This window comes from Parasteatoda tepidariorum, chromosome 6 (genome assembly GCF_982258835.1).
Source record: "Parasteatoda tepidariorum strain Cologne lab strain chromosome 6, Ptep-v5.0, whole genome shotgun sequence".
In the NCBI taxonomy this organism is placed as follows: domain Eukaryota; kingdom Metazoa; phylum Arthropoda; class Arachnida; order Araneae; family Theridiidae; genus Parasteatoda; species Parasteatoda tepidariorum.
Window position 1 is genome coordinate 49,201,460 of NC_141760.1, and position 27,914 is coordinate 49,229,373.

At 29.5% G+C, this 27,914-nt stretch overlaps 1 protein-coding gene across 1 annotated transcript; it reads left to right on the forward strand.

Moving 5' to 3' along the window:
* Positions 1-3,862: 3,862 nt before the first annotated feature.
* On the forward strand, positions 3,863-27,914 carry LOC107440790 (choline/ethanolamine transporter flvcr2b). The gene is made up of 11 exons (XM_043040615.3): positions 3,863-3,971; positions 7,509-7,951; positions 9,390-9,568; positions 14,955-15,099; positions 18,441-18,575; positions 19,751-19,818; positions 21,255-21,358; positions 21,472-21,582; positions 23,462-23,567; positions 25,221-25,332; positions 27,685-27,914. Exons 2-11 carry the CDS (start codon positions 7,621-7,623, stop codon positions 27,741-27,743), a joined length of 1,350 nt encoding a protein of 449 aa, XP_042896549.2. The 5' UTR covers positions 3,863-3,971; positions 7,509-7,620; the 3' UTR covers positions 27,744-27,914.

The following is a 27,914-nucleotide window of genomic DNA, read 5'->3' on the forward strand; positions in this document are numbered from 1 at the left end:
CAAACCCGATGAGGATTAGACTTAAAAATTGTTAAATAAGCCTAAAGATGTATTGTTTATTAGGCAATTTTTTTAATCCTGAGGTCAAACACGAGCTGATAAGGCTGATAGTATAGACCCTAAAAGCGTCTTTCTTCATAAAAGGTACAGTTTTATTTTTATGAAATAAAGCACAAAGATGTACTTTCCCTAAATAGACATACCTTTTTTCGACTGATTCGGATTTCTAACCCCAAAAATATAGGGAGTAGCCACTATCTGGGAAATATAGTCCCAATAAATATATTAGGATTGTAGGGAAATATAGTTTGGACCCCTTAATGTTAATTTCACTTTTCATGGAAAAATTTTGAATTGCAAGGTTTAAAATTTTTTGCATCATTTTAAAGCATGTAATTTCATATGGCGCAATACAAAATTTTAGCCAAATCAGTTGAATGGTTCTGAGAAATCAAATTTTAATGATATGACTTTTTCGAAATTTCATTTCTCAGGATTTATTTGACCGATTTCGCTCCAATTTTGTATTTTGCCATATAAAATTACATTCTTTAAAATAACGAAAAAATTTATGACTTATAGCTCGAAATTTGTTTGACCATTCTTAAATAAAATGATAAAACATCTATATTTACTAAACGTTATTTTTCGCGTGGTCTTTGGATGAATAAAATAATTTGTCCAATTTTTTTGTAATAATCTATCTATTATAAATAATTCTCTTACGTGGCTCCCAAATTTTGGATGTATTTCTTTTCCGCCGGTGGCAACGTTTGCTTTGTTTTGAAAACACCAAAGCATTCTGCCTTTTAATGATGTGTTTCTGATCTAATGTATATAATTCTCTTACGTGGCTCCCAAATTTTGACTGAAGTACTTTGTACAACTAAATAAAATTCTTTTCACAACAGTTAAATATTTACTTTATTTTCTTCATTCATAGAGAAAACAGTCGGCAAAGGATTCTGTTAAGTTAAAAAACATTTCGCTAAAAAAATAACGAATTCTAAAAGAAATAGAAATAAACAACTTAAAAGATAAAAATGCTGCTGCCAGCCATAGAATTTTTTGAAAGTTAACTTAGCAACATAAATCAAAATGACATAGAAGCGCAACTAGATCAAAATTATGATACCTGAGCGCTTGACGTAACAAATCCTTCAATTCTAAAAGTGTTGTATCGCCAAATGCCCAAATTAACAATTGTGTTCTTAAAGAAATTCTATAAAAAGTTTTAAATAAAAAACCTACTTCTACAACTGCTTCTTGAAGAACTTGGCTCATTGATTAAAAATATTGTTTTAATTTTACAGTACAAACTTTACTTCCACTTTCATTATTGCTATGACCCTCTTTCATTACATTTTACAACTTCATGCTAAATTTGAGGACTTTAAAGCTTTGAGGACTTTAAAGGGTTGGTGAGCGCCAGCGAGCAGGGGGCGAAGCCTTCTAGTGTATAAAAATTTCTCAGTTTGCTTGAAAAGTTCTTGAGAAATAGCGAAATACGCAAAAAATAAAATTAACATTAAGGGGCTCTCTCCTGGCCAAAGTATTGGGACCAGATTTCCCAAATTGCGGCTGCTCCCTATAATTTGACTGTCAGAAATTCGAATACGTCAGGAAAAAGTATGTTTATTCAGAGAAAGTATATTTTTGTGTCTGATATCGTAACTTAAAATATCGTCTGCACTTATTTTATGTCACCACTTCAAGGGATTAGGATTGAGTCTAGAATGCGAATATCCAATCATTAGATCAAAAGTTATTGAGGGTGGACCGTTGGCTTAAAAAAAAACCTATTTTGTTTACAACACATTAAGTCTTATCATAATGTATCGTGGACATAAGGATAAATTTGAAATTATTTCATAAATTTTAAACAGCATTATTTATTTGAAACTTGTTTCATATCAACGTCTTATTTTGCAATGCATTTTTAATGCTACATTACACTGTGGGCCAGAAGACCATGATCTTTGACCAAAAGTCAAAATTACATTTTCAACTAAAATATGTGTAGGCAGTTTAAATATCGCCCGAATTTAGTATTCATAATCATTCCAAACATTATAATTTACTTTTTTGCACCGACGAGAGTACAATGTAGTGAAAAATATGTTAAATTTTTTTTTTTAATGTAACTTTTAAATTTATATTTCAGAAATATATATAGGAATTTCACCTTACTGTTACATTTTTATCAGAGTAATTAGTCTGAAATTATAGTAAAATTTTTCAATTTGTAGGATTAGTTAATACTCTTGACACACTTATAGTTCTATTTGTCATTTTACATTTTACAGTGATTGAATCACTTTCGAAACTTATCTCCAAAAAGTTTCACGAGGTAATTAGCTAAACTTTTTTTTGCTGTCTTCCTTGATGTTTCTTCTTTCGAAAACACCTGCCCCATTTTGCCCATATTGCAAAGGTGGACTAAATATACCGAAAAACAAAAATTATGCTTTTTTCATGTTTTCGCGTTATTTTGTAATTAATTCGCGTTATTTTGTAGTATTACTTCGGAAATATAATTTGGTTTTCATTTTTAATATAAAATTACGAAAATTATTATATTTTCATTGCTATATTTAATTATTTAAATGTATTATAATATTTAAAAATTTTTTTTTGCTCACCATATTTTAGTCGCCATTTTTTTTGTTGATATTTTTAGTGTATTTCAAAATTTCCACTACGAATTCAATTTACCTGCACATAAAAATCCCCAAATAAAAACTCTCAAATTTTGAAACAAATTTCATCGAAATACTAATTTTGGCCCCGAAACCTTGGATGCTTTATAAAAAAATTACGGTATAAAGTACCGGCACTTTGGGTGCATCATCTATAAAATCCATTTTTACTGTGTGATATTATACAGTAATGCTTATTTAATTGGAATGATTCAGAGATATTACGGTAATTATTACTTTAAGATTACGGTATATCAGTTTTTTGCTCGGTAACATGTTCCGGAAAAATGGATTTTACGGTAAAAAGTACTTACACGCGCAATAACTGTACTTTTAACTGTAGTTTGGTCAGGAATTTTTATAGTGCAATTTTTAATAGTGTATAGTATTAATTTATTAGTAATAGCATTAATTTTTTATAGTGTATAGTGCTATATTTAATGATTAATCTGATTATCTTTTGGTTAGCTAACTTTATGTCATAATGGTCTACTTTTTCTCCCGTGTTATTTGTTAACCTATTTTATCTTATTTAATTTTTAGATACAATATTTGATATAAGTAAAAACAAATAATATTTATATTACCTTGTTTTATTGTAATAATTTAGAAACTCTTTTATCAGGTCACAAATAAGGCCAGATAAATACGATAAATTTTTTAATGATTACGTCTTTTTGTCATATTGTAAATAACCAACACAGTTTTCTTATCTAATATTATACAGATCTGCTTTAAATATTACCAACTGCTCTCCTTAGAAGCGTAAATCTATTACGCATAATGCATATTTTTAATAAAACATTTCATCCTATCTTTCATTATTACAGCAATAAAAAATGTCGATTTTACGATGTACTGGTTTCCTTTTCCCCCCTTCCGATTTTGAAATATCTCAAATGAGCATAAACCTAAAAAATAAAACTCTAATTCTTATACCGATAACGAACTAGTTAAGCATATCTGATCAAAGACACATTTATTTACTGTATTTTTTCTAATGACTATGCATATTTTGTCCCACCAAATATAACAAAGAAATCGCTCACCTAAAACTGACTGATTTAAGAGTAAATGTGTCTCTGTAATTTTACTTGATTTCTCCGCTGATGCATTGTAATTTCCTTACATTATACAGCGGCCAGACACGATTGTTATTTAATGCTAATAAAGTAGCATGACATTTCAATTCAAATCTTTGAATTTTTTTCAATCCATACGTGGTTGCAGCGCAATCTTATAAAGACAGTTTCAGGCGTTAAAGAAGCTTAGGTGAGTCAAATGTCTTGACAGTTACTGTAAAGTTATAACGATGATTCAACATAGATAGTTACTATAGATAATTACTACAGCATTGAGTATATTTTATGCAATGAAAAATCATAGTATAAATATTGTACTATAGAAAGGCAGCTTAGTAAAAAAGAATTGTGTACTTTGTAATTACAGCATGGCATTTTTATCACTGTTAGTACAATACATACCCTCCAACTGCTACGGAATTTCCGTAGTTTCAGAAATTTTCTTTTCAGACGGTAGCAAAATTAATGTCTTAATATTTAAAAAAAAATTAATTTTAGCATAACTTGTCCACTATTACTTATAAAAGTGCAGGCCATATGGCTAGATTCTTAAGTTCTGATAAAAGTTTTATGAGAGATCCATTTGCTTTAAAAATTTCTACTTTGGTTCGCTACCACTAGAAAGAATTATTTTCAAAATCCTCATAAGTTGGAGGGTATGACAATGTAATGAAATAGCCCTTAAATTATTGAAGCACTTTATATTCCTTCAATAAGAATTATGCTTTTTATAATTTTATATCCATCGTTGAACAGCCGTATCCATTTTAAGTTTACGACTACCAATATTCAAACCTGTAGTCTTGCAATTTTTAAACCATCCCAGAAGACAAGGGAACTCCTGTATCAAGTATTGGGAGAAATTTACCTACCTGGAGAGCTTTTTGATGGATCGACCTTGCATTTGCGTTTCATGGTGAGGAAAACCATGAAAATCTCCCACTGTTAGCCTGACGGCAAGGGGCCTTAAACCCATGATCCGTCTACCACTGAGGATATTTTACGTAAGCACTGTTAGGGTTAAAAAGTTGTCCGCATTAATATTTAAATCGTAATGAAAGCATTTACACGGAAGAACAGTTTTGTACTTATGCGTCTCTCAGTGGTATATGAACAAGCGAGGCATAGTTTCTTTTAATTTTTTATGATAGATTCAGAAAAATCAAAACTTAAAAAGATCGAACGCATTTTTAAGGTGTTTGTGTGTAAAGAGGTATAAGCTGAAAATTTTAGTTTTGTTAACTAAACCTCATTGCATCTAACCTATTAGTACTATCAGCGTAATTTTGATATTTAGTATAGTAAAGTGCATAAGAAATACGTCTCATACTGCTATGTAGACAAGTGAGGTATTGTTTATTTTTTTAATTACATAATCAATAAAATCAAAACTAAACAGATAGAATTAATATTTTAGAAATTGTTAGTGGTATATGAGTAAAGGAGTGTAAGTTAAAAATTTTAATTTTTTTATATAAACCCTCATTTCATTTGAAGTATTAGAACTATTGTCTTAATTTTGATTTTAATGGATTTGGTGTAATGAAGCGCACAAGAAAAATGCCTCATTTATATTGATAGCAATATCATTCGTGTAATTAAATAAAAGTACAAAATTGTCCTTTTTACTCATAAAAATTTAATTATAATTCTTATGACTTCTAAACAATAAGTCCTCTTGACGCTTTTGGTTTCATTTGATTCAATGCAAACAAATACAAAAGAAACAATCGATCACTTTCCCAGATAACAATGTTGGACGCGTGCATAGATACAAAAATAAAACTGTACTTTTTATGCAGAAGGACGCTTTAAACGTCTACACTATCAGTCTTATCAGCTCATGCTTGATTTCATTCAATTTAGCATAAAAATTTGCCTAAAAAACAATAGATCATTATGTCTATTTAACAATGTTTAAGTCTATTCTTTTTTAGGGATGTTATAGTTTTTCTCAATTTATTACCGAGGAAACTTTTTTCATTTTTAACTTTGTCAATCATTCTCCTTTAATACGTTAAGCAAGAATGCAGAGCAATTTTATTCATAATATAATATAAAAAATTCACACAGACGGTGGTTTTTAAATGTCCTTGTATTTAACATAGCAGCGTTTCACATAATGCAGATTGAGTTTATCAGTTGAGACATTCATCTATGCCACGCCGCGCACAACCTATTATAAGATAGAATAACAAACTATTAGTGCCATGATAGATATGTTTGAAGATATGAAAAGTTTTAAAATTAACCTTCTCAATTTGCATCACATTCCTTATCCCCACATGTCTCTTTATTTGTGAACCTAATACAATAATAGATCAAAACACACTAAGCAAAAAGTATAAAATATTTTTTTGTTATTAAATGCTTATATTCGAACAAAGATTATGGTAATTATTTTAATTAAAATATGATCAATTAAAACACAACTTTTCTATTGATATTAAATAATAGAGTATTAGGATATAGATAAAAATATAACACCCAACCAACGCTAAATATGGCACTTTTTAACAGTGCTACTTGGAGTCTTCCGTTAAGTCTTACCGTCTTACCTTGGTTACCTTAGTAAGTCTTACCGTCTTCTATTAAGCTCAATATTAGCATTAATAACACAGGGAAACAATTTTTTGCTGCATTTGTACAAATTCTTGAACCAGTCAAATTTGTTTGTTGGGATTTCAAATCTGAAATTAGTTTTGATCCTAAAGCTACACAATTTTTTTCTAGTCAATATATTTAGTATATTTTTGTCGAAATGTACAAGTTTAAAAGTGTTATATATGACAGGGGGTCACATAAGTGTTGTGACAAGCTTCTAGGAAAGTTTAGTCTCATCATCAGAATTAAAATTGCATGGAAACAGATCGTTGTACGTCCTATTATGACTTGCTCAGAAGCACTCAAAGAAACAGTTAGCAAAGGGAAGCTCCCATAGTGACTTATGGTAACATTTCCGGGCATGGGTTCTTATGCAGTTTTAATCCTGATGATGTGCTCTAACTTCACTAGAAGTTTGTCGCAACATTTATGCGATCCCTTGTTATATCAAACGTTGTTACACTTGTACTTTTCAAAAAATTGAATAAAATATCATTTAAAAAAACAGTAGTTCGGAGAGAGTAACCGATTTCAGATTTGAAATCAGCGATACAAAAGTGTCTAACTGTTAAAAAAAAGTAAGATATGCTTAATCTGTAAATCTGTTGAGGTCTGTAAGACCTGTTTGATATGTTAAAAAATCTCATGCAATAGAAAAACAAAATTGTTCCACAGTGAAATTTATGATTTATACGAAAAACGAGCAAGCTAATATTTTCTAATATTCAAGTAAACGGGAAAATTAACAAAATTGAATTTGATTTTCTATTGCATTGTAATGTTTTGGTAGTTTTCAGATGTATCTATATCTATCGGTACTATTACACCAAAGCACAACGAAACCAATACAAAATATACTATAAATACAAGCATATCAAAATAAATATGCTATAAGTGTACCAAATATGGCTTTAACTCAGTTTTGAAGAAATTTTCATTTAGCTCGGTTTTATTAATAAACCTCTTAAGTACACAAAACTAATATTTTAATAGAACTGACTAGTATTTCATGACAAATATTTGAAATGTGAGTATTTATTACGAAATAAAATTGAATATAATAAACTCCAAAGAAACCTAAAAAAGTTTTTAAAATACATTTACATTTCTTCTTTTGACATAGGCTGATTGATTGGGGAAATATACCTTTATTAATTGAAAGGCCTGTAACATCGAAATTAAATGGATGTACGGTAAAAGATACCCACAAATACTGTAAAAAAAACACTGTAACAATGACTTCTAAGATCGCATCTACGACAGATCACGCTACTGTCAACTTTGATCCAAACTACAACGTGACTGAAATCAAAGTATACAAAAGACGTTTTTGGATGTTGTTTTTGTTCAGTTTTCTGTCGTTTTTGTGTGGAATGCTATATCCGCAATATGTTGTAATGGCTGATATGAATACTTGCTACTACAATGTAACACAAAATGCCGTGAATTGGACGTCAATGCTGTATATGGTTGTTTACATAATTCTTGTTTTCCCTGCTTCTTCAATCATAGACCGAATCGACTTGAGATGGACTGTTATTTGTGGCTCTTTATTCAACACTTTAAGTAAGTTTAAAATTCTTTGAATTACTTTTTAAAACATTTAAGTAGAATTATTTTCCGATTAACTAGTAACTGATTGTGTTCATTTGCGTACATAACACAATCATTTCAGATGATTGTGTTCTGTACGCAAAAAAAAAGCAGACTATAGTGAATAACATTTGATCTAATGATCGGATCTTCACGTTCTAGGACTCAATCTTAATGATTTGAGAGAGTGAATTCAAATATGTTAATAAATATGTTAATTAATAAGTGTAGACAATACTTTAAGCTACGAAATCAGAAGCAAAAACGTGCTTAATTTTATTAAGCATACATTTTTTTCGAAGGATTCGGGTTTTTTACCTTACCATTCAAAATTTTTGTAACTGTTATTAAATAAAATAAAAATAAAATGTATAAATATTTAATAAAAGTTATTTTCCTGCTTGTTATCTTTGGATAAACGAATTTTATTATTGTGTGCAATTTTTTTTCAATTCGCTAAAAAGTTCTCGAGGTATGGCGAAATACTCAAAAAGTAAAATTAACATTAAGGGATCCAAACTTTGGACGGCTATTCCAAACAAGCTATTGGGACCATTTTCCCAAATTGCGGCTACTCCCTTTATTTTTGGGGTCAGAAATCCAAATCCGTAGAAAAGAAGGTGTACCTATTCAAATAAACTTCCTGAACTTCCTAAATTTTTACTCTTTTTCAAATTATCTTTAAAAAATTATGTATTCATATTCATACAGTTAGAAAAATTCAACGAAAATTTTAAGCATTATATTCTAAAAAGTATTCGAGACAACATTGAACAAAATTATTGCAACATTTTTAATTTTTCAAGTTAAACTAGCTTAAATATTTGAATCCTGATTAACCAAATGGCAATGACCATCTAGTCCCGACGAAAAAAAACTGAAAATAATCCATTAGTATACTAATAAATATTCCTGTTTTTGCTGAAATATTGTACCTTGAGGGACTGTAAGTTTTATAGTTATATCTAAGCAGATGTTCATTCGAATGAATTTTACCATATTTGCCTTTTAACCATTCATCTATTGAGGAATTGGCTGTCAACATCAGCAAAAGTGAATGAAAATAAGTTTACTGATGCCATAAGCAGGAAGAAGATGCAAATAATTGTTGAGCAGCTAAGGGTAACTGATCTAGTTCCGCTTCATAGCTTGTACTTCGCTGTTTCTAATTACAGCCTAACCGAATTTTTTTTTAAGAAACTAATTCATGTTAATATTTCTCATATGTGGTCCAAGACATCATAGTACAACTTTAATGGAAATAATTAAATTTTAAACAAAATATTTGCTGGATATAATAGCATTACTCCCAAATTTCAAAAATATAATTTAAAAGCTATTATTTCCAAATGAAGCATATTTTATTAAATAATTGTAGAAGTTTTGAATGTTTTATACAAATTTATTGCAGGTGCAGCGTTGCAGTTTTTGACATTGAAACAAAATTCCTTTCCTTTTGTGATTGTGAGCACTTTTTCCGCTTCACTCACTAATTTAGCTATTTTAGGAATACCTCCCTTTATAGCATCAAGATGGTTTCCAGCCAATGAAGTGTCACGTGCATGCGCCATTGGAGTGTTTGGTAATCAAGTAAGTTGCAAATATTGTTGGAACATTCTTTTCTGCCATAAATTATAATTCAGAAATAGTTTTAAAGTAAATAATAAATAAGTTTAAATCTTACCATTCCTTTACAACTCACAAAATTAAACATCCAACTCGTCAATGAAATTTTATACTTCTTCAAAGAAATTTTATAATGCTTGCAATATCGCTACATCATGTCACCCAATGGAACCCTGCGCCCTCTAGCTACTGTAAAATGAAACGAATATTTGATATTCTCATTAGGAATAGTTGCCATTCAGCGTTCCATAATGTAGTGTGTGACTATGTCATATTTTCATTTATTTCTGTACTATTATAACATGAATGATGAAGTCTATTTATAACATCACAGGATGAAATGCTTCTCTGTGTGTGACAGTGTGTGTGCATAGTTTTAAAGTTTTATTTTTCTTGATTCCTTCCAATAAATATTATTGGAGAGATATAATTACATGGACTTAAGTAAATTTTTCCATTTTATCCATTTATGGGGAAGCATGAAATTTTCAAATCAATTGGGTATTTGCAACCCGAGAGGAAGACGAACACTGATACACAGACATGTGACCTATGACCTTAGTGCCAGCTGATCCTTTATAAACAAGAGTGCGTGTTAAAGTCGAGCTAAGTCTCTTCACACAAGTTAGAATGTTAATTAACGTAAAGTTAATCAAATAGAACGCAGTATCGTACATTGAATTTGTTAAAATATAATTATTTCCCTTCTACGTCTTTTACTCAACTTAAATTTGTTATTTGTTCATGTATTTCATTGTAACCTTGATATATTTTTGTTCAGTGTACCAGGCAATTTCGATGCTTAATTAGTCTATTTTCAACATGGCTTCGTGCCTGTAATTGTGTTAACTAAGAAATATATATTGAAAGAATTGAAACCTTTGTGAAAGAAAATAGAATGTGCCACTTAAGAGAATTAATACTTAACGGGCTTGGCTTACTCAAAATAGAATGGGAAGAACAGTTGAGAACGTAAACAAATGCCACGTTTCAACAGTCAATGAGGATCAAGATACCTATACTATGACACTTGCAGGTATTCCATTCCAAATGATATTAGTTCTATAATTAGAAAACTTTTGCGTCACGTTTATGTTATGTTAACGGTAACGTTAACCTTTTTTTCCCGGTCTTTAGAGATACTACATATGCTTATAAATAGCGCATTGCATCTCAAAAATTGAGTAGGCGAGTTAATTTTTCTCAGATATTAGATTTATTATAATTAAAAAGTGTTTCCGTTATAGTTTTATTTACAATGTCTGTCATATAATACATTTTATAACAAATAGGGAAAAAATCTACATTAATAGCGCTTTTTGGACTGTCATCAGTATAAATATATGTTTTATTCAACATTGAAATAAATTTAAGAACGAAAAAAAATGGCGAATAACTGAAATATATTAAATAAGTCATATTTTACTTTATAAAATGTGCTTTTTTTCCTCATTAACGTATGCCATCCATAAAGAGTTAACATTTAAACATTTTATGGAATTAAAATAAAGCATATAATAAAACTATTATAGAGAACTTTATAAATTTAATTAAAAATAACAATGGAATAGGATAAACTCATCAAACTTGTGGTTAAGCTTGTTACCGTAACGTGGCTCTGAAACCGTTTGGGTGAGCTTTTGCTACTATGCTTTCAAATAAAACTCTTCGCTTTTTATATACGCATAGGAGTGAAACCATTTTTTTATATTTCTCTTTGATGTAAAAAAGTCAAAAAACATTTAATTAAGAAACTAAATAATAAATCATAGAGTATTAACTATTCAAAGTATCAATTAATAGCTCCTTTTCGGTGTTGATAGAGGCCGCATAGGCACGTTGGGCGATTAGAAACTACATGAAAAGTGCCATGACATCAAAGTTGATCGTAATATCATTCATGACTACATCATATTGAAATACACAATGTGAGCTATATGCTGCAGTTTTATGCCATTCAAAATTTCAAACCGATTTTAATCTAATCATTTATTTCAAAGAAAAATTAATCTTTTCAGTCAGATTTAATCAATGAATTAACTTTTTAACTTATTTGTAATATTTCTATAATGTTTCTCCTGATGCTATTAGAGTTTTACTATATTTTATTTGTTTATTTATTTGTTTACTTTTGCTCATAAGACATTAATAGTGGCAGTATTTGATAAAAGAACAAATAAGAAATAAACAGTGCATGTTATGCAAATGTTTCGTCATGTTATGTTTATATCAAATTATGAGGTATGTTGTGTCGATGCTTTGTGATATTATGCATAATAGAAGCCTTAAAAACATGAATATGTTTATTATTAATTGTAGAACGAATGCTGAATTGTTTCTCGTCATTTTTAAACCGGCTGATGAAAAATAAAACTTTTTTAGCACTTACATTGGATGACTATTTCAATTTTATTTCGAATTAGGTTTATGTTTAGAAATTGGAAAATTCATTCATAATCAATTAATTAGTTTTCATGTTACATTTAATTTCAGAATTTCTGTATTTAGGTAATAAATTGCACCAGCTCACTTTTCACAATTGTTGTCTTTTTAAACATCAAAAGTGTTTTCGTAATTATATTGAGTTAAACAATTGTTTTCTTCAAAATTATCATAAATGGACAACAAATTTCGCCAAATTTTCGCCATCCAGATTTGACAATTGCAATAGAAAAGTATATGTATTTTAACTAATCAGACTATTTGTTGAAATTCAGCTCGGTTGACCTATTACTTATTGTACGATAACTATCCGAGAACGTTACTTTATTTTATATTCATTTGAGAAAGGAAACCACTCGAATGCTTTTGTCGAAAATTAATGATGAACAATTGAATCGCACTTTTCAAACACATAGACAAAGTCACCAAAAAAACTTTTTTTTAAAGTGATGAACACGTCTATCTAGTATTATTGTTATCGATACCAACTAAGTGGTGAGAGTAAAAATGTGTTAGTGCTTGAAATCTATTATTTTAAAAATCAGACAAAAATATGAAATTCTGATAGTTGCATTTTTGGATTTGCTTGAATTTTATAGTGAAGTGGGTTATAAATTAATACTCTGCAAATTTGAGTTCCTAAAATTTTTCTCTTCCCTGTAAAAAAATTCAAAATTTAAAGTAATTTTGTTAAAAGGGAAATATTAGTATGTTTTATGGCGCTTATCTAAGGAAAGTAACAGCACCCTTAAGTTTATCTTTGCTGTATTATTAGTTTATCCCTCCCTAGTTATGTATATGCAGACGTTTCCATGACGCACTGTTACTTTTTAGAGTTATGGTGTGTCAAAGTTAGTGAAAAATTCCTTTGTCGGTGTTTTCGACCCTGAAAATCTTGGTTAAATAACAGCATTGCAATTCTTTAAATGATTTTTAAGGAATTGCAATGCACTATTAGTGAGGAACAATATTAGAAAAGTTCCGTGACCCAGCACAACCCTAGGTTATTGATGCTTCCAGTAGATATAGCCAATCAAACTTCCAAAAAATGAAAAACCTGCATTTTTTATTAAGCCTTTCTTTTAGATAAGCTTAACAGGCTTTTCGATAGACAGCATCATCGCTTAAAAACCCAACAATACCAACTTGCAGGTAAATGTATCCATTCACTTTTGGAAAAAAATCAATGGGACTTCATACCATTATCAAGAAAGAACTTCGACTTTCAAGAAAAAAAAACTTTAAGAAGATCAAAGGGGAATGACAGCTTATGTCCATGAAAACTGATTCTGGAGGGAAAAAATAAAGAATTTACTAACGGATGCAGGAACTTCCATTCCATTGTCCGGCCCAATAACAAAACACGGCCAATTCTGGGTGAGAACCGATTTGCCAAAACTTAGAGCTCCTCAAAATGCAATCCAATCGTAATTTTTGTAAAAATAAAGAAAAAAAGGGACATAAGCCATTCTTCTCTCTTGATCTTCAATGATGAGTAAGAAGAAGCCAAGAGGGCTGGTGTGCAAAGTGAACAAGCAGCAGAGACTAGAATTGAAATAATTAATTTTTCCATTTCATCAAAATTTCAATATGTACAATGCGCAAAATTAAAAATGGGCCACGCGGAAAAACTTTTCACCTAATGATCAGATCTGCACGATTCAAGACTTAATGGTTCAAGGGAGTGAACTCAAACATGCTAATCAATAAGAGCAGGAGATAATTTAAGTTATAAAATCAGACAGAAAAACGTGCTTTCTCTAAATAAATATATCTTTTATTGACGAAATTGAATTTCTGACCCCAAAAATAGAGAGAGTAGCTGCAATCTGGAAAATATGGTCCCAATAGTCAGGAGCACGGTCTAAAGTTTAGACCCCTTCATGTGAACATTACTTTTTGTGCATTTCGCCATATCTCGAGAACTTTTTAAGTGAATTGAAAAACTGTTGCACACAATTAAAAATTTCGTTTATCCAAAGATAATTTCAGGCAAAAATAAGCTCTTAATAAATATGCATTATTTTTTATTATTTTATTTAATAATAGTCGAAAAATTTGTTAATTGTAAGGTATGGAATTTTTTTACATAATTTTGAGGAATGTAATTTTGCATGGAAAAAGTCAAAATTAAAAAAAGAAAAATTCGATTTCTCAGGAACTATTCGACCGATTTCGAAAACATTTAGTATTTTTCTATGCAAAATTACATTTGTTAAAATGCTGTTAAAAGTTGTTTGCTTTAAAATTCAAAATTTTTTCGACTATAATTAAATCACTGAAAGAAACTGAATTAAACAATATAATAAAAAATAATAAATACTTAAAATAAAAGTTACTTTTTTCATAGAATTATCATTAGATAAAGGAATTTTATAATTGTGTGCAAAAAGTTTTCAATTCGCTTAAAAAGTTCTCGAGATATGGCGAAATACGCAAAAAGTAAAATTAACATTAAGGGGTTCAAACTTTGGAGAGCTCTTTCTATCAAAATACTTAGACCATATTTCCCAGATTGCGGCTACCCTCTACTATTTGGGGGGCAAAAATCCTTATCCGTCGAAGGAAAGGTATGTTTATTCACAGAAAATATGTTTTTGTGTCTGATATCGTAAATTAAAATATCATTTGCGCTAATTAATTAGCATATTTGAGGTTCCCTTTGAGCATTTAAGATTGAGTCCTAGGACACAAAGATCCGCTCGCTTGATCAAAAGGTATTCAGGATGGACCGTTTTTTATTTTGCGCACTGTACCCATTTAGAAAGCGAACATGTCATGATATTCTTTTGTGAATATAAATTTGAATCCCTTAACTTACCTAGTAGCATTTCATACATACACTGAGTTGATGTTCGAAGATGACCACTTTGAGATTCGTAGTCATTAAAGTTTTTTAATCCAACAGCTAGGAATAGGAATAGGCTTCATTTTCTCACCTCTCTTAGTCAGTAGTGACTGCAAGAAGAAAGAAGATATTGAAGTTGGTAAAGAAACTGTAGCTACTATCCTTACTGCTATGAATACTGTTCTCCTTTTATTAATAGTTTTAAGTAAGTGTGCGTGCATTTTGCTTACTTATATGTATTAAAAATCTTTATATCTTTCATAAAATAAGTATGAAAGCTTACTTTTAAAAGATTATATAAAAAAATAGCATAATCGTTGACATGTTATTTAAAAGTGAACTATTCCTACTAAATTTGTACTAAAATTGATCTACTACTACAAGTTCTATTGTACTTGATAAAGTGTTTTTTGCGATCCTATCCCATCCGTAAAGATCAAGTTTTAGAATCCTTTTCAAAAATTATTTAAGATACAACTCATTTAGGATCACAAATTAATATCTAATAATAATATTATAAAAAATATAAATATATTATTAGCATTACACAATAATACTCGTATATATATATATATATATATATATATATATATATATATATATATATATATATATATATATATATATATATATATATATATATATATATATATATATATATATATATATATATATATATATATATATATATATATATATATATATATATATACATAATAATAAACGCGGCTGTGTGTGTGTCTGTAATCACAATATATCGCCCCAGAAGCCTCGCCCAGGCACGAAACTCGGCACATAATTGTGTTTTGACATAATGAAGAAGTATTTTTTTTCTTTTTCAAAAATTTGGATTAGTTTCTTAGTTATCAGTCATTTTGTAAGAAAATCTATGCTTTTTCGTCTTCAAAGAGCCATATTCAAGAAACTATTAAAAAATGCATATACTTTTCACCACTCTTATAAATGTATGCTAATGCGAACCTTACAATTGAAATATTAATTTTCGACAACTCAAACCAATGATATACGAAGGAATTAGTAATTTAATTGTAAGATTCGCATTAGTTTACATTTATCAAAGTGGATAAAACTTTAACTTTTGTACTAAAAATGTGGCAACATATTAGATACGTAAATAGAACGCTACGCTTTGATATATTTATCGCTGTTCATAATTGTTATAATAAGTTTTTCTTCTTCTTTCCACGCTCTTTTTTTTTCTTAAGCGAAGACGAAAAGGTAAAATTATACTTGAGGATGCCCCTTGGCGAAATTGGTGACTTACGTTTGGCGCTATTAGTGCTTGCGCGGAACACCGTGGTAACAGAAATAACGGCCAAAACATAATGATATTTCAAAAACATTGGAAAATTTCAACAAAACATCGGATAAAGCTTGCAATGAACCCAATATATGCAAAATTAATAAATCCAATAAAAAGGATTTTGAATCGAAGCAAAGATTAATGGAGTAGGTGCAGAAAGAAAAGGAAAAAAAAAAACTCACTTCTTCATTAAGCTTGAATATACTCAGATTTAGGTGCACAGAATTATCTAATAACAGTTAGATACTGTCTAAATTTATCGTGAATAGAATCTGTGTACCTCCATCGTCACATAAATTCTGCGAAATATGAATCGAAAATGGCGTTTGTGGTACCGATCTGGTGATGACATTTTTTTATAAAGTCCCTTTTTACGACTGCCCACATACCTTCGATCTTATTGACCAGAAGTAAAAGTAACCTTACCAGCCGGTATCTAACGAAGAACTAATGGACCTCTGAAATTACGCATACCGTTGAACATTAATAACGCTAAAATCTAAACCGTTGAGAATCACGATTGGGTTTCAACATCGCCCAGCTTGGCGATCACAACTTGGCGAGAATCAAGGGGCACCCTCAAATATAGTCTACCCGACGTTAATTTTTGTAGCGATATAGAAATAGAAATTGATACCATAAAAAAATTATAGAGAAATAGATACCATAAAAAATTAATTCGTTTTCGTGTTCTTTTCATGTATTTAAAGCAACTTTTCTATGCTTTTACAATTTCTGAGGCCTTTTTTTAAGAAAAAAAAACAAGTCTCCACCTGATAGTTATATTATAGGTTAGGTTACCATAGCAAAGTTACATCTTCAAACATCCTCAAGAGCTATAACACATCTGCAGCAGAACTGGATATGAAGACAAAATTGCAGGACAGAAACACTTTAATTCACTAATCTTCAGATTTACTGCTATGTTTTAAAAAACTTTATTTGTGGAAACCTTTAGCGTGGCGGACAGCTGGCCGCCTTAGGCGGCTAGTATATATATACATATATTACTAGACGCAAAAACGTACTTTCTCTAAATAAAAATATCTTTTTCTCAATGAATTTGGATTTCTGACCCCCAAATATAAGGGGGGTGTCTGCAATCTGGGAAATATGGTTCCATTTTTGTGGTCAAAAGAGCGGTCCGAAGTTTGGACTCCTTAATGATAGTTTTACTTTCTGCTTATTTCACAAACTTTTCAGAACTATTTAAGAAAATTGAAAATTTTTTGAAGACAATTATAAAATTCGTTTCCCCAAAGATATTTCCACTGCAAATATAACTTTGAGTAAATATTTATTATTTTTTATTATTTTATTTTATAATATTAAAATATTTTTAACTTTTTAAGGTATACAGTTTTTTTATATCATTGCAAGAATACAATTTTAAATGGTAAAGTACAAAATTTGAATAAATCGGTCGAATGGTTCCTTAGAAATCGCATTTTTAAAAATTCTATTTTTAAAATTCATTTTGTCAGGAAATATTCGGCCGATTTTGCACAAATTGTGTATTCGGTTAATCTGTTAAATAAAATGATATTCTTTAAGTGATGTAAAAATTTTATAGTTTACAATTCATAATTTTTTATTCTTATTAAATAACGTAATAAAAAATTATAAATAGTTACTCATAGTTACTTTTTGAGAGAATTATTTTTGGATTAACGAATTTCATAATATTGTGCAAAACATTTTCAATTCCTTAAAAAGTTTTCGAAGTATAGAAAAATACGCAAAATAAAAAAATTAACAAAGGGGATTGTTCTCCTTGACCAAACTATTGGAACCATATTTTCCGCATTGCGACTGTTCAGAATTAATTTGGGGGTCAGAAATTCGAATCCGTTTGAAAAAGGTATGTTTATTCAGAGAAAGAATCTTTTGGTGTTTGATTTCGTATCTTTAAATATCGTCTGCAATAATTTATTAGTATATCTGAATTTGCCCCCCTCGAAACCTTAAGATTGAGTCCTAAAATGTGAAGATCCGATTATTAGAACAAAAGTTAATCCAGGTGGTCCGCTTTTTTTGCGCACTGTACACCTGGATTTTTTACATGGTTCGTAATAGAATCATGTCAGATTAACGTAAAGATTTCAAATTGGTTTAATATACAATATCTATATTCCAAATATTTTCATGTTTCTCAATTGCTTGTTAAATCCTTTTTATACTAATTTTTTAATGTTTTGTAAAAATAATTGGTTCTAAAATAGCTTTTCAGAATGCGCCAAAACTTCCACCCAGCATCAATGAGTGCCAAAAGAAGTCAGAAAAATCAGTACCTCAATTGAAAATAATTTGGAAGATGTTAAAAAATTTGAATTTTATTCTGGTTCTTCTTGTATATGGTAAGATAGCATTTCTTTTATTCTAGTTTTAGGTATCTCAGTTATTTTATTTCTGTTAAGTTTCTTTTTAGTAAGCAGAACTTAGATACATAAATGCTTCATTTTAAAAAGCAAACAAATAGCTAATTTTTAAATGCTAAATATTATAGTTATTATAATTGCATGCTGATAAATAAAATGTTCTGGCTTACTTACTAACTAAATAAGGTTTATAAGATTTATCAACATTTAATGCATAATTTTTATCTTAATCTTAAGCTAAAACATACCTCTATATGTTTCTTTTCTGAGCTAAGTACTAAAGATATTTTTACCATTTTTAAGTCGAATGTAATTTAAGTAATTTCTTAAAAAAGTAATTAAGTAATAATTATTTTAAAATAAAAATTATTTTAAAATTAAATTAAGTAGTTTTTAAGTCGAATGAATGTAAGTAATTTTTTCAAAATTAAAAAAAACAAAATATATCTATACGTTTTTTTTTTCTGAGCTAAGCACTAAAGATATTTTTACCATTTTTAAGTCGAATGTTTAATACAGAAATAAATAGAAGCAATTTTACGAAGAAAAGCTACATAGACAGAAAACAATTCCGGTAAAATTACTATATTGTATGGTATTTACATTTCTGATAATTAAAAAAAAGCACTCCCATAATTCTGAAAAATAAAACCGAGTATATGGTATTTAAACCATTCGTTTGGTAATTTTTCCGTTCCTATAGTATTGGTTTAACAAATGTTCTGATATTAAAAATTATAGTTCGTATTTCTACATACTTAGTAAAAAATACAAAACTGAAAAGTAATTTTAACCAAAAAATTAGTTTTCTTACCATGCTCTAAAGTATCATGATAAAATGGCCACATTTACCAAATTTTATCACATATTATAAAACCATAATTTATTGTAAATTTTACCAAAATAATTACCAAAGCTCTTCGGTACAATTTACCGAGGTTTTAGGTATTCTCATAGAAGCAGAAACACAATAAATTTTAGCTTATTCTGATCTGATAGTTTTTTCCAGTGTAAGAATATAATATTTAGAATACTTTGAAGAAAACTTTTTAATTAAAAAAAGATATTAAAGCTGTATTGGAAATAAAGAGCTATAGTGTACGAATTTTAAGACTTCATTTAAATTTGTTTCTTAAAACATTATATCTTTATAGGTCTAATGGCTGGATGCTATTTCGCATTTGCAACAACGTTGAATGATTTGATCTTGCGTTACTTTCCTGTAAGTTTGGTGAAGATTTATCCCATTTCCTATAGTATTTTTATTGAAATGAAATTATTCGTAGTATTTCATTATCACTTTTAAGTGTTTTAATAACATTTTTCTAAGTGTTTCTTCAACCCATGGAGCTTTACAGATTGCTTTAAAAACAGTTTTGGCATCTTTTAATATTATGTCCAAATTTTTCTCTGCGATACTGTAGCAATTTTGACCAAATATAAGAAGAAAAGTATTTAAAAAAGCCGTACTTGCCAAATTCTTCCGCTTTTAGAAGGGAAATTTTATTGAATATTTAAAGTGACCGAAAATGTTACGCTCTAACTTTGTATTCTTTTTAATTAAACAATGAATTTACAATAATTGTTTTTAAAGTATTTTCATTCAAATAAAGTATATTTCTGGGAAATGATTTCTTAACTTAAACCATTATGGTTTCTAAGTAATAATAAGACATTTTAGAAGAGAACTAAAGGATGCATTTTTAAATAAAAAAGAAAAACAATGAGATTTTATTTTTGCATTCTAACAAACGTCTTCGTTAAATAAATGGAGCTCTAGTGTAGAATCGAGTCTCCTTGGTTTGTTGATAATTTTCATTCAGTTTTGCTAAAATTGCCCATTTTTGGTTACTACGATATATTTTGCGGTCTTTGCTTTCAATGTCACCTTTGGGTTATCTCAACTTTTGTTTGCTTTTATATGATTGTATTTTGGTTTATTTACATATGCACTATCTACCAATAAGTATTTGGACACATGTGATTGTAAAGAAAAACAAACTTTATACATAATCAATAGTTGGTAGAGCCTCCATGAGAGGCAATTACAGCATGAACCCTCCGGAGCATACTTTCCAAAAGTCCTTGTGTGACAGCTAGTGGTATTTTCTTCCACTCGGCTTGGAGAAGACCTGTAAGTTCCTCCACCGATTTTGGATGGGTAGTACACCCCTTAATTCGGCGATCTAACTCGTCCCAGAGGTTCTCGATAGGGTTCAGGTCTGGGCTCTGGGCAGGCCAGTCCATTCGATTAACCCCATTGCCACCATACCAATCCTTGGTGACCTTCGCAACATGACAGCTAGCATTGTCGTCCTGGAAATAGCAGAGGCCCACCCCGTAAACCTGCCACAACGTAGGAAGCGCATTGCCATCCAAAATAGTGCAGTAAGCATCGGCGTTGAGCTTACCATGAATGGGGACCAAGGGTCCCAATCACGGTCCCAGGGGGGCGTAACGTATCTCAGGACCGCAGATATAGTCATTTGCATACGTGTCTCAAATACTTATTGGTAGATAGTGTACATCCGCTTATTTGCAAATCGCCAAAAATGAGAGGGGTCCTATATAGTTAACTATTGCCTTAAATATGTTTTTCAGTTACATAATTTTTAATTCAAGTCCAACTATTTTTTAAAATAATTTCTGTTATTGCAGAACAAAAGTATCGAAGTTGGATGGATGGGGCTAGTATTCATATTTACGGGTTTAATTGGTTCAGTTGTTGCTGGTTGCATATTAGATTACACACACAAATACAAGTAAGTTTTGGGGAGAATAAAATAATTTCTTTTTAAATAAAATTTAATCAATAAATCTTGAAACAATTTTTTGTAATCTCCAATTTTATTAAAAAAATTGCGTCTTGCTTTAGAGAGACCTACGCAGGAATATGCATCGTGAGTTTGGTGCTGTACGTTGCATTTAGCTTACTACTATTTGTCAATATGATATGGGTGCAGTTCTTGATGATAGGAATACTTGGGTAAGTAATATAAATTTATGTAAACCTATATAATATAAACCATGTAAACTTTTATATGTAGTCACAAAACCGATGAAATTTGGTTGATTTGTCCAGCCCTGTTTCCACAAAACCTTGCTTGTCTATTGAGTTCGCGCAGAACTCGCGCAAGATAAAAGAAGAAATCTCAGTTTTTTCGGGCGAAGAAGAGCTGAAATAAAATGAATTATAAGTCTAAAAGAAAAGCAAACTTTTCGCATAAAAACAACAATCTGTGTTACATTTTTTTAATTGTACCGATCAATTTATGCAAGATGCATAATATTTAAAAGTTTAAAGCTTGTTATAACTCATTTTGGACTAAAGAGGCGAAAAAGCACCATTTCAATAAATATTTCTTTATTCACACTGGGAAGCATATTTTTCACTAATTCCATTTTTCTGATATTGTCTGAAGTTTTGAAGACATCTATAAAATACTAACAATTTAATTGGAGTAAGCATTTCTGTTAAAAAATTTTTTTAACTACGATAATTCCTTAACTTGAAATGATTATTGACAAATTTGACTTTTTCAAAATGTATCATTATTTGAGATTAATCATATGGTCTTATGATGAATTGAAGTTGCAACTTTTGTAAATAAAATAAAAATAAATGTCATTAAAACCAGTGCTTAACTAAATGATTCGTCCATTGATTTGGCCAATGGTGCATATACGCCCCATAATATTTCATGCATAAAATAGTATTTTTCATGCACGAAACTTTTTTTTGTGTCTTAATGTAATTTAATGAAAATAATACCACAAATTTTATAAATTGTTTAATACTTTACTTAAAATGGGTTAATTTAAATAATGCTGAAAAATTTCAGCAGGATGAAAGGGTATTTTAATCAAACTGCAGAAGAATGAAATGAACAAAAATTGGCTAGAAATTCTGCAGAAAAATAAGTGATTCTGGGATGAGAATCTATCACTATTCTATCACAGATGCGTCTCTAAACTCCTTAAACTCCTATAAATTTTCTGGATGGCCCAATTTTATGCTACTTATCTCGAATGCTTATCGATACAACTTAAATTTATACTTTATCCTTCGAATACTGTCTCCCTTTTTATATACATCTTTACTGTGCTTTTAGTAAATTTTCTAACCTTTTACTTTGAGTTTTGTGTATTATACGAGTTCATATAAAGACTTAAAACTGTTGTATCTCCTAACAATGATCATATTTCTAAGACCTCAAATGTGGATCATATTTCTAAGACCCCAATTTATATAACATAGGTACTTTATTTATGTCGCACTAGAGCTGCACAATGGGCTATTGGCGACGGCCGGGGGAACATTCCTGAGGATGATCCGAAGACATGCCATCACAATTTTGATCCTCTGCAGAGGGGATGGCTCCCTGGATTGGTAGCTCGATGACCAGCGCGTGAAGTCGAGCACTTTACGGTAGAACTGTTTATCGCGGAACGATACCGCGCACCCTCGATCCCTATGCAGGGTGATCAAAGTGGTCACCCACCCGCTAACTGACCTCAACTAGTGATGCTTGAAATCGGTGTTCTACTAGGAACCGTGTCTTTACGATCAGTCCACTGCGGAACCCAATTTATACAAAGCTAGACTGAAATGAATTAGTATCCAACAAATCGATGCCATCAGAAAGAAGCAGCGAAAGCAGCTCAGGAGGTTCACCTAACAAACTGGAGTGTACCCCCAAGTATTTATTTAAATTAATGAAAAATGCAAAAGAGAAAAAAGCAAGAAAAGAAATATTTAGAACATAAAAAAATATTCCGACATTGCTGTTCGTTTTTAATTCTTCAACATTGTGTGCACTGTACTCAAACAGCTTTACATTTTAACGAATAAATTTCACTTTCAGAATATTTTTTACCAGTTTTCTACCTGTTGGATTTGAATATGGTATAGAAGTTACATATCCTGCTTCAGAGGTTCTGTCAGCAAGTTTATTAAACGCATCTACTATGGTAAAATTATTATAATACTTAATTTTTCATGCTTAAACATTATAAATAATATAAAGCTGTCAGTATGTAAAGAATTCTTGTTTATTTATTTAGTAGCTGAATATCCGATCTTCGTAAGGGGTGAAAAAAATCACTAAATTAGTAATGAATGAACAACACTGCAAAATCAGGTTCGAAACTGAAAACCTTATATCAACATGATTAAAAAAGCTAAATTAATTAAAATATATTTATTTATAATTATATTTTGTCTTTCCCGGTAGCTTTACATTATTAGATTCAGTAATACGTGTTTTTAGTAGTATATCCCATCCAAAAAACTATTAACATTTCACTACTATCGATGCATTGTTATTTTCCTTTTCATTTCAAATTATTTAAAATCCCTGCGATAATTGTTGCAAGCTCTTTTGTTTCCTTAAAAAATTCAAAACATGTTCTTTCTTTCAGTTTCAAGCATTTTTTACGAATTTAGTAACAGCACATTAAAATAAACTGAAAAAAAAAACTATTGTTGCTTAACATAATAGTTAGTTCGAAGCACCTAAGGAACTTATGATAGTAATTTTTTCTTAATTTCGTGATAAACGGTCATAGTTTAGCGAAAATAAAACTGGCTTAGCAGTATTAAATGCATATTACATTTTCAAGATAAAACTGCATTAATAAAATAAAAATTGCAAATTTATTTATTTCATAAATAATTGATTTTCTGTATTTACATACATATATAATGTTTATTTACAGTTTGAGATGTTTTTAAAGATTATTTTATTTAGGTGTTTTCTTTTGGCTAAAAATACAGCTCTGAAGACGTTTGACTACATTTCACACAGCAAACAAATCCGTTCTCTGATTTGCTATTTAGTTTCGAAAAATTCAATCCTTTTCAAACAACTGGAAAAAATAAGTAACTAAGTATCTAACAAGTTTATTTTTTTTTTCAATTTTTGAAAAACTGCTTAGTCAAATCAATTTTTTTTGTCCTTAAATGCACACTTTTAACTATAGTATTAAGAACTTATATGAAATAATGGTTTTCATAGAACTGCTTTAAAAGTTTTTTTAAGAGATATTGCTGTTAAACCACCAGTACTCATTTTAAAACAACATTTCTAAATGTGCAGGCAATATACAGTAAAATTTTACGAGATACATATGTGTTGTTTAGATTTAGGTAATGTGTGCTAAGTGCTCCGTAATCACCGCCTTTATTTAAAAAAAAACTTTTCTATTATTTTCTAAAATTAAGTAAAAAAAATATACAAATTATATAAAGCAAATCGATATTAGATACGAAGAAGCAAAAATTCTACCTAAACTCTTAAATCACGCGTAAGAAAAATGAATTGAACTATGAAAACCTGCTTTAAAACCTGAAAAATTTGGAGATGATGTATCTACTATATTTGTCTCTGTTTCTTACGATCAAACAGTTTGTGGTTCATTGGAATATATTTCTTCTTCGCTTAATAATTAATTCGTAACTTTTAATGAACACATTTCTTGACAAAGATTAAAATATATATATAAAAAGCGGTGGTTAAGGAACATTCTGTTTATTTTATATCATGCTAAAAATACATTCTTATAAAAGAAATTAAAGCCTGAGAGTGCGAGAGCCGTTGAAATAATTTTTTTAATATTTTTCAGGGATTTGGCCTTATTTTGACAATGCTTGTATCAACAGCACTAGATTCTAAAGGATCCATATGGTCCAATGCTTTGATATGTGGTACACTTCTGATCTCCTCTATTCTATCAAGTAAGCTCTAAGAGATGCATAGTACTTAATCCTTTGGGGCCTTATGTCTTTTTACCATCAAGGCTCTCTAATCGCTCCAGTCGTATTTCTGGTCTCAACCACTACAGCAAGGAATTTATAATTAAATAAAGAACCAAGCTGATACTTTTAAGTCGATATGCTTTGGAAAAACTTAAAATTCAAAATATTTTTTTTTTAAATTGTGCTTAAGTGTAATAGTTTATTTATTTGTTTTCTTATGAAAAGAATTATAATTTTCTTCGTTATTCTGCATATTACGTTTGACCATAATAATAATAATAATAATAAGTAATATAAAAAATCTAAAGTCAATTTGAACTTAGGCCAACAAAGAAAATCTTTATTTTAGTTACTTCTCATTAAATAATTAAAAAACTTTCTCCCACATAAAACTAAAATTAATTAATTAAATTTAATTAACTGTTCAACCATACTCATAACCATACTTCCTTAAATAGAAATAATCAATAATCCAATTACTTTCGTGATATCGAGTTTCATCGCTAGAATGTTCTACCGGAAAATTATTAAAAGTGATCTAAATAAAAACGTATTGTTTTGGATAAAACAACTTTCGATAATCACAGAAACCGTAATTTTCAAATCGGAATAATGATTAACTATAAGTATTCGTTAATTGTATTGCAAGATTCGGTTTGTAACAATAATATGGATTCAGTTTGTTTATTCCATGGTTCTTTCTTTTTCTCCCAAATACAAACTATAACTTTATACAGTTCTCTGGTTTTAAAAGCTGGCTTTTCTCTCTATTGCTACATACAAGAAACCAACTAGTAGTTCCGATCCAGTTGAGATAAATAGATATTCTTTCTTTAAGAAGGCATTGAACACTTTTCCCAATAATAATTGGATACCTACAAGCAATGTCATAGTAGGTAAATCGTGGCATTTGTCAATTTAGAAGCCAATTAGGTTCGCGTGACATCGCTTAAAGGTATCGGATTAATTTTAATCACATGGTTCGACATAATAACTTTACTTCCCTTCTTCTCGAGTTGCAAGTTACCAATTTTTTTTTGTTTTTACACAATGAAAATATTGAAATTTTAAGATAGAGATTACAGCTTATGGGTAATATTTTTATGGTAGAGTACCTACTTAAAAACTTTTCAAAAAAGAGAGAGATTACTAGGAAAATTATTGGAAAAGAATTTATCAACTTCATGACAGAATGTGAATTCAAAATTATTTGTAGTTTTCTTAAAATTTCACTAATGATATTGAGCAGTAGAATACCTGCAAGTGACATAGTGTCGGTATCTTGATCCTGATTGGTTGTTGAAACGTGGCATTTGTTTACGTTAGAAAATGTTCTAACATTCTTACTTATGTGGAGTAACTTATCTTAACTTTACACACCATTTTGCTTATAATGATCAGCTGGCGCTGGCGTCATTGGTCACATGAGTGGGTATTCGCGATTATATCTTATTATTATTCAAGTGCAAGTACCCAATTCAAGCGTGAGGCAATAGGAAATTGTTATACATCTCAAGTTTTCTTAAAAATCTGGCATAAATAATATTTATCACTGGAACAAATATTTCATGCTTAGATATTAATTTTTAAAATGTTCTTTTGACTAATTATTAATGAATATGCGATTATCTCGCCCAGAAAGTTCAGTAGAATCACCTAGTAGTATTTTAAAATGAATAGATCAGTATAGTTAAAACCTTATTTTAAGAATTAATATTCTATTAATTGAAATTCGCTTTTCAGAAATCACTGTCGATAGCAATTCACAAGAGAAATACACTATCGATTTGTTTTTGCCTTCTTATTTATAGATAGCAATTGATTCTAGTCCTTATAACATGCTTTTTAAAAAGTATACCCATCTTTACAATAAGTATGTGTAATTTGAGTACAACTGACATATATTTTTCCCCGAAGATTCCCACCATTTTAAAAATCTTACCGGATAATGACATCGTATTGTGGCATAGTCTTAAAACTATATTTATTTATTTATTTTTAATGTTAACATAATGAGCTGTTTAATTTGCTTCACGAAGTATGGCAGATGCAGAGGCTTGCTTAGGGTGGTTATTTTGATTAAACTGGTAAAATAAAAATGCTTTTTTAATAGTTTAAAAGCTTATAAGGTGTTTTTTTAACTTTAAAAGACGTTCTTGGAGAAGTCTATCTTTTTCAGGTTCTGGCTTTTTTGTTGTCCATTTAGTGAACCTAAAAAATAAATCAAACGTTGCAGAAGTTTAACAAAATAAATAAATAAAATTATATAAAATAAAAATTAACTTTTACTTTTTATATATTTCTGTTTCTGTAACTTTATTTATTTTATAGATTTCATAACAAAAGATTACAGACGAATGAAAAACAGCAATGAAAAACCTGATTCTTGACAGAGCCTTTCTTCATGTCAAAAGTGGATACCTCACCAGAAACATCTAATTCAAATTTTCAATTCCTTTTTTGAAAGTAGCATTTAGAAACTTGTAATTTGTTTACGATGTTTTTAAAGACCGTCAATTTATAATTACATAATTCAAATAAAAATAATTTTTTATGAAAAA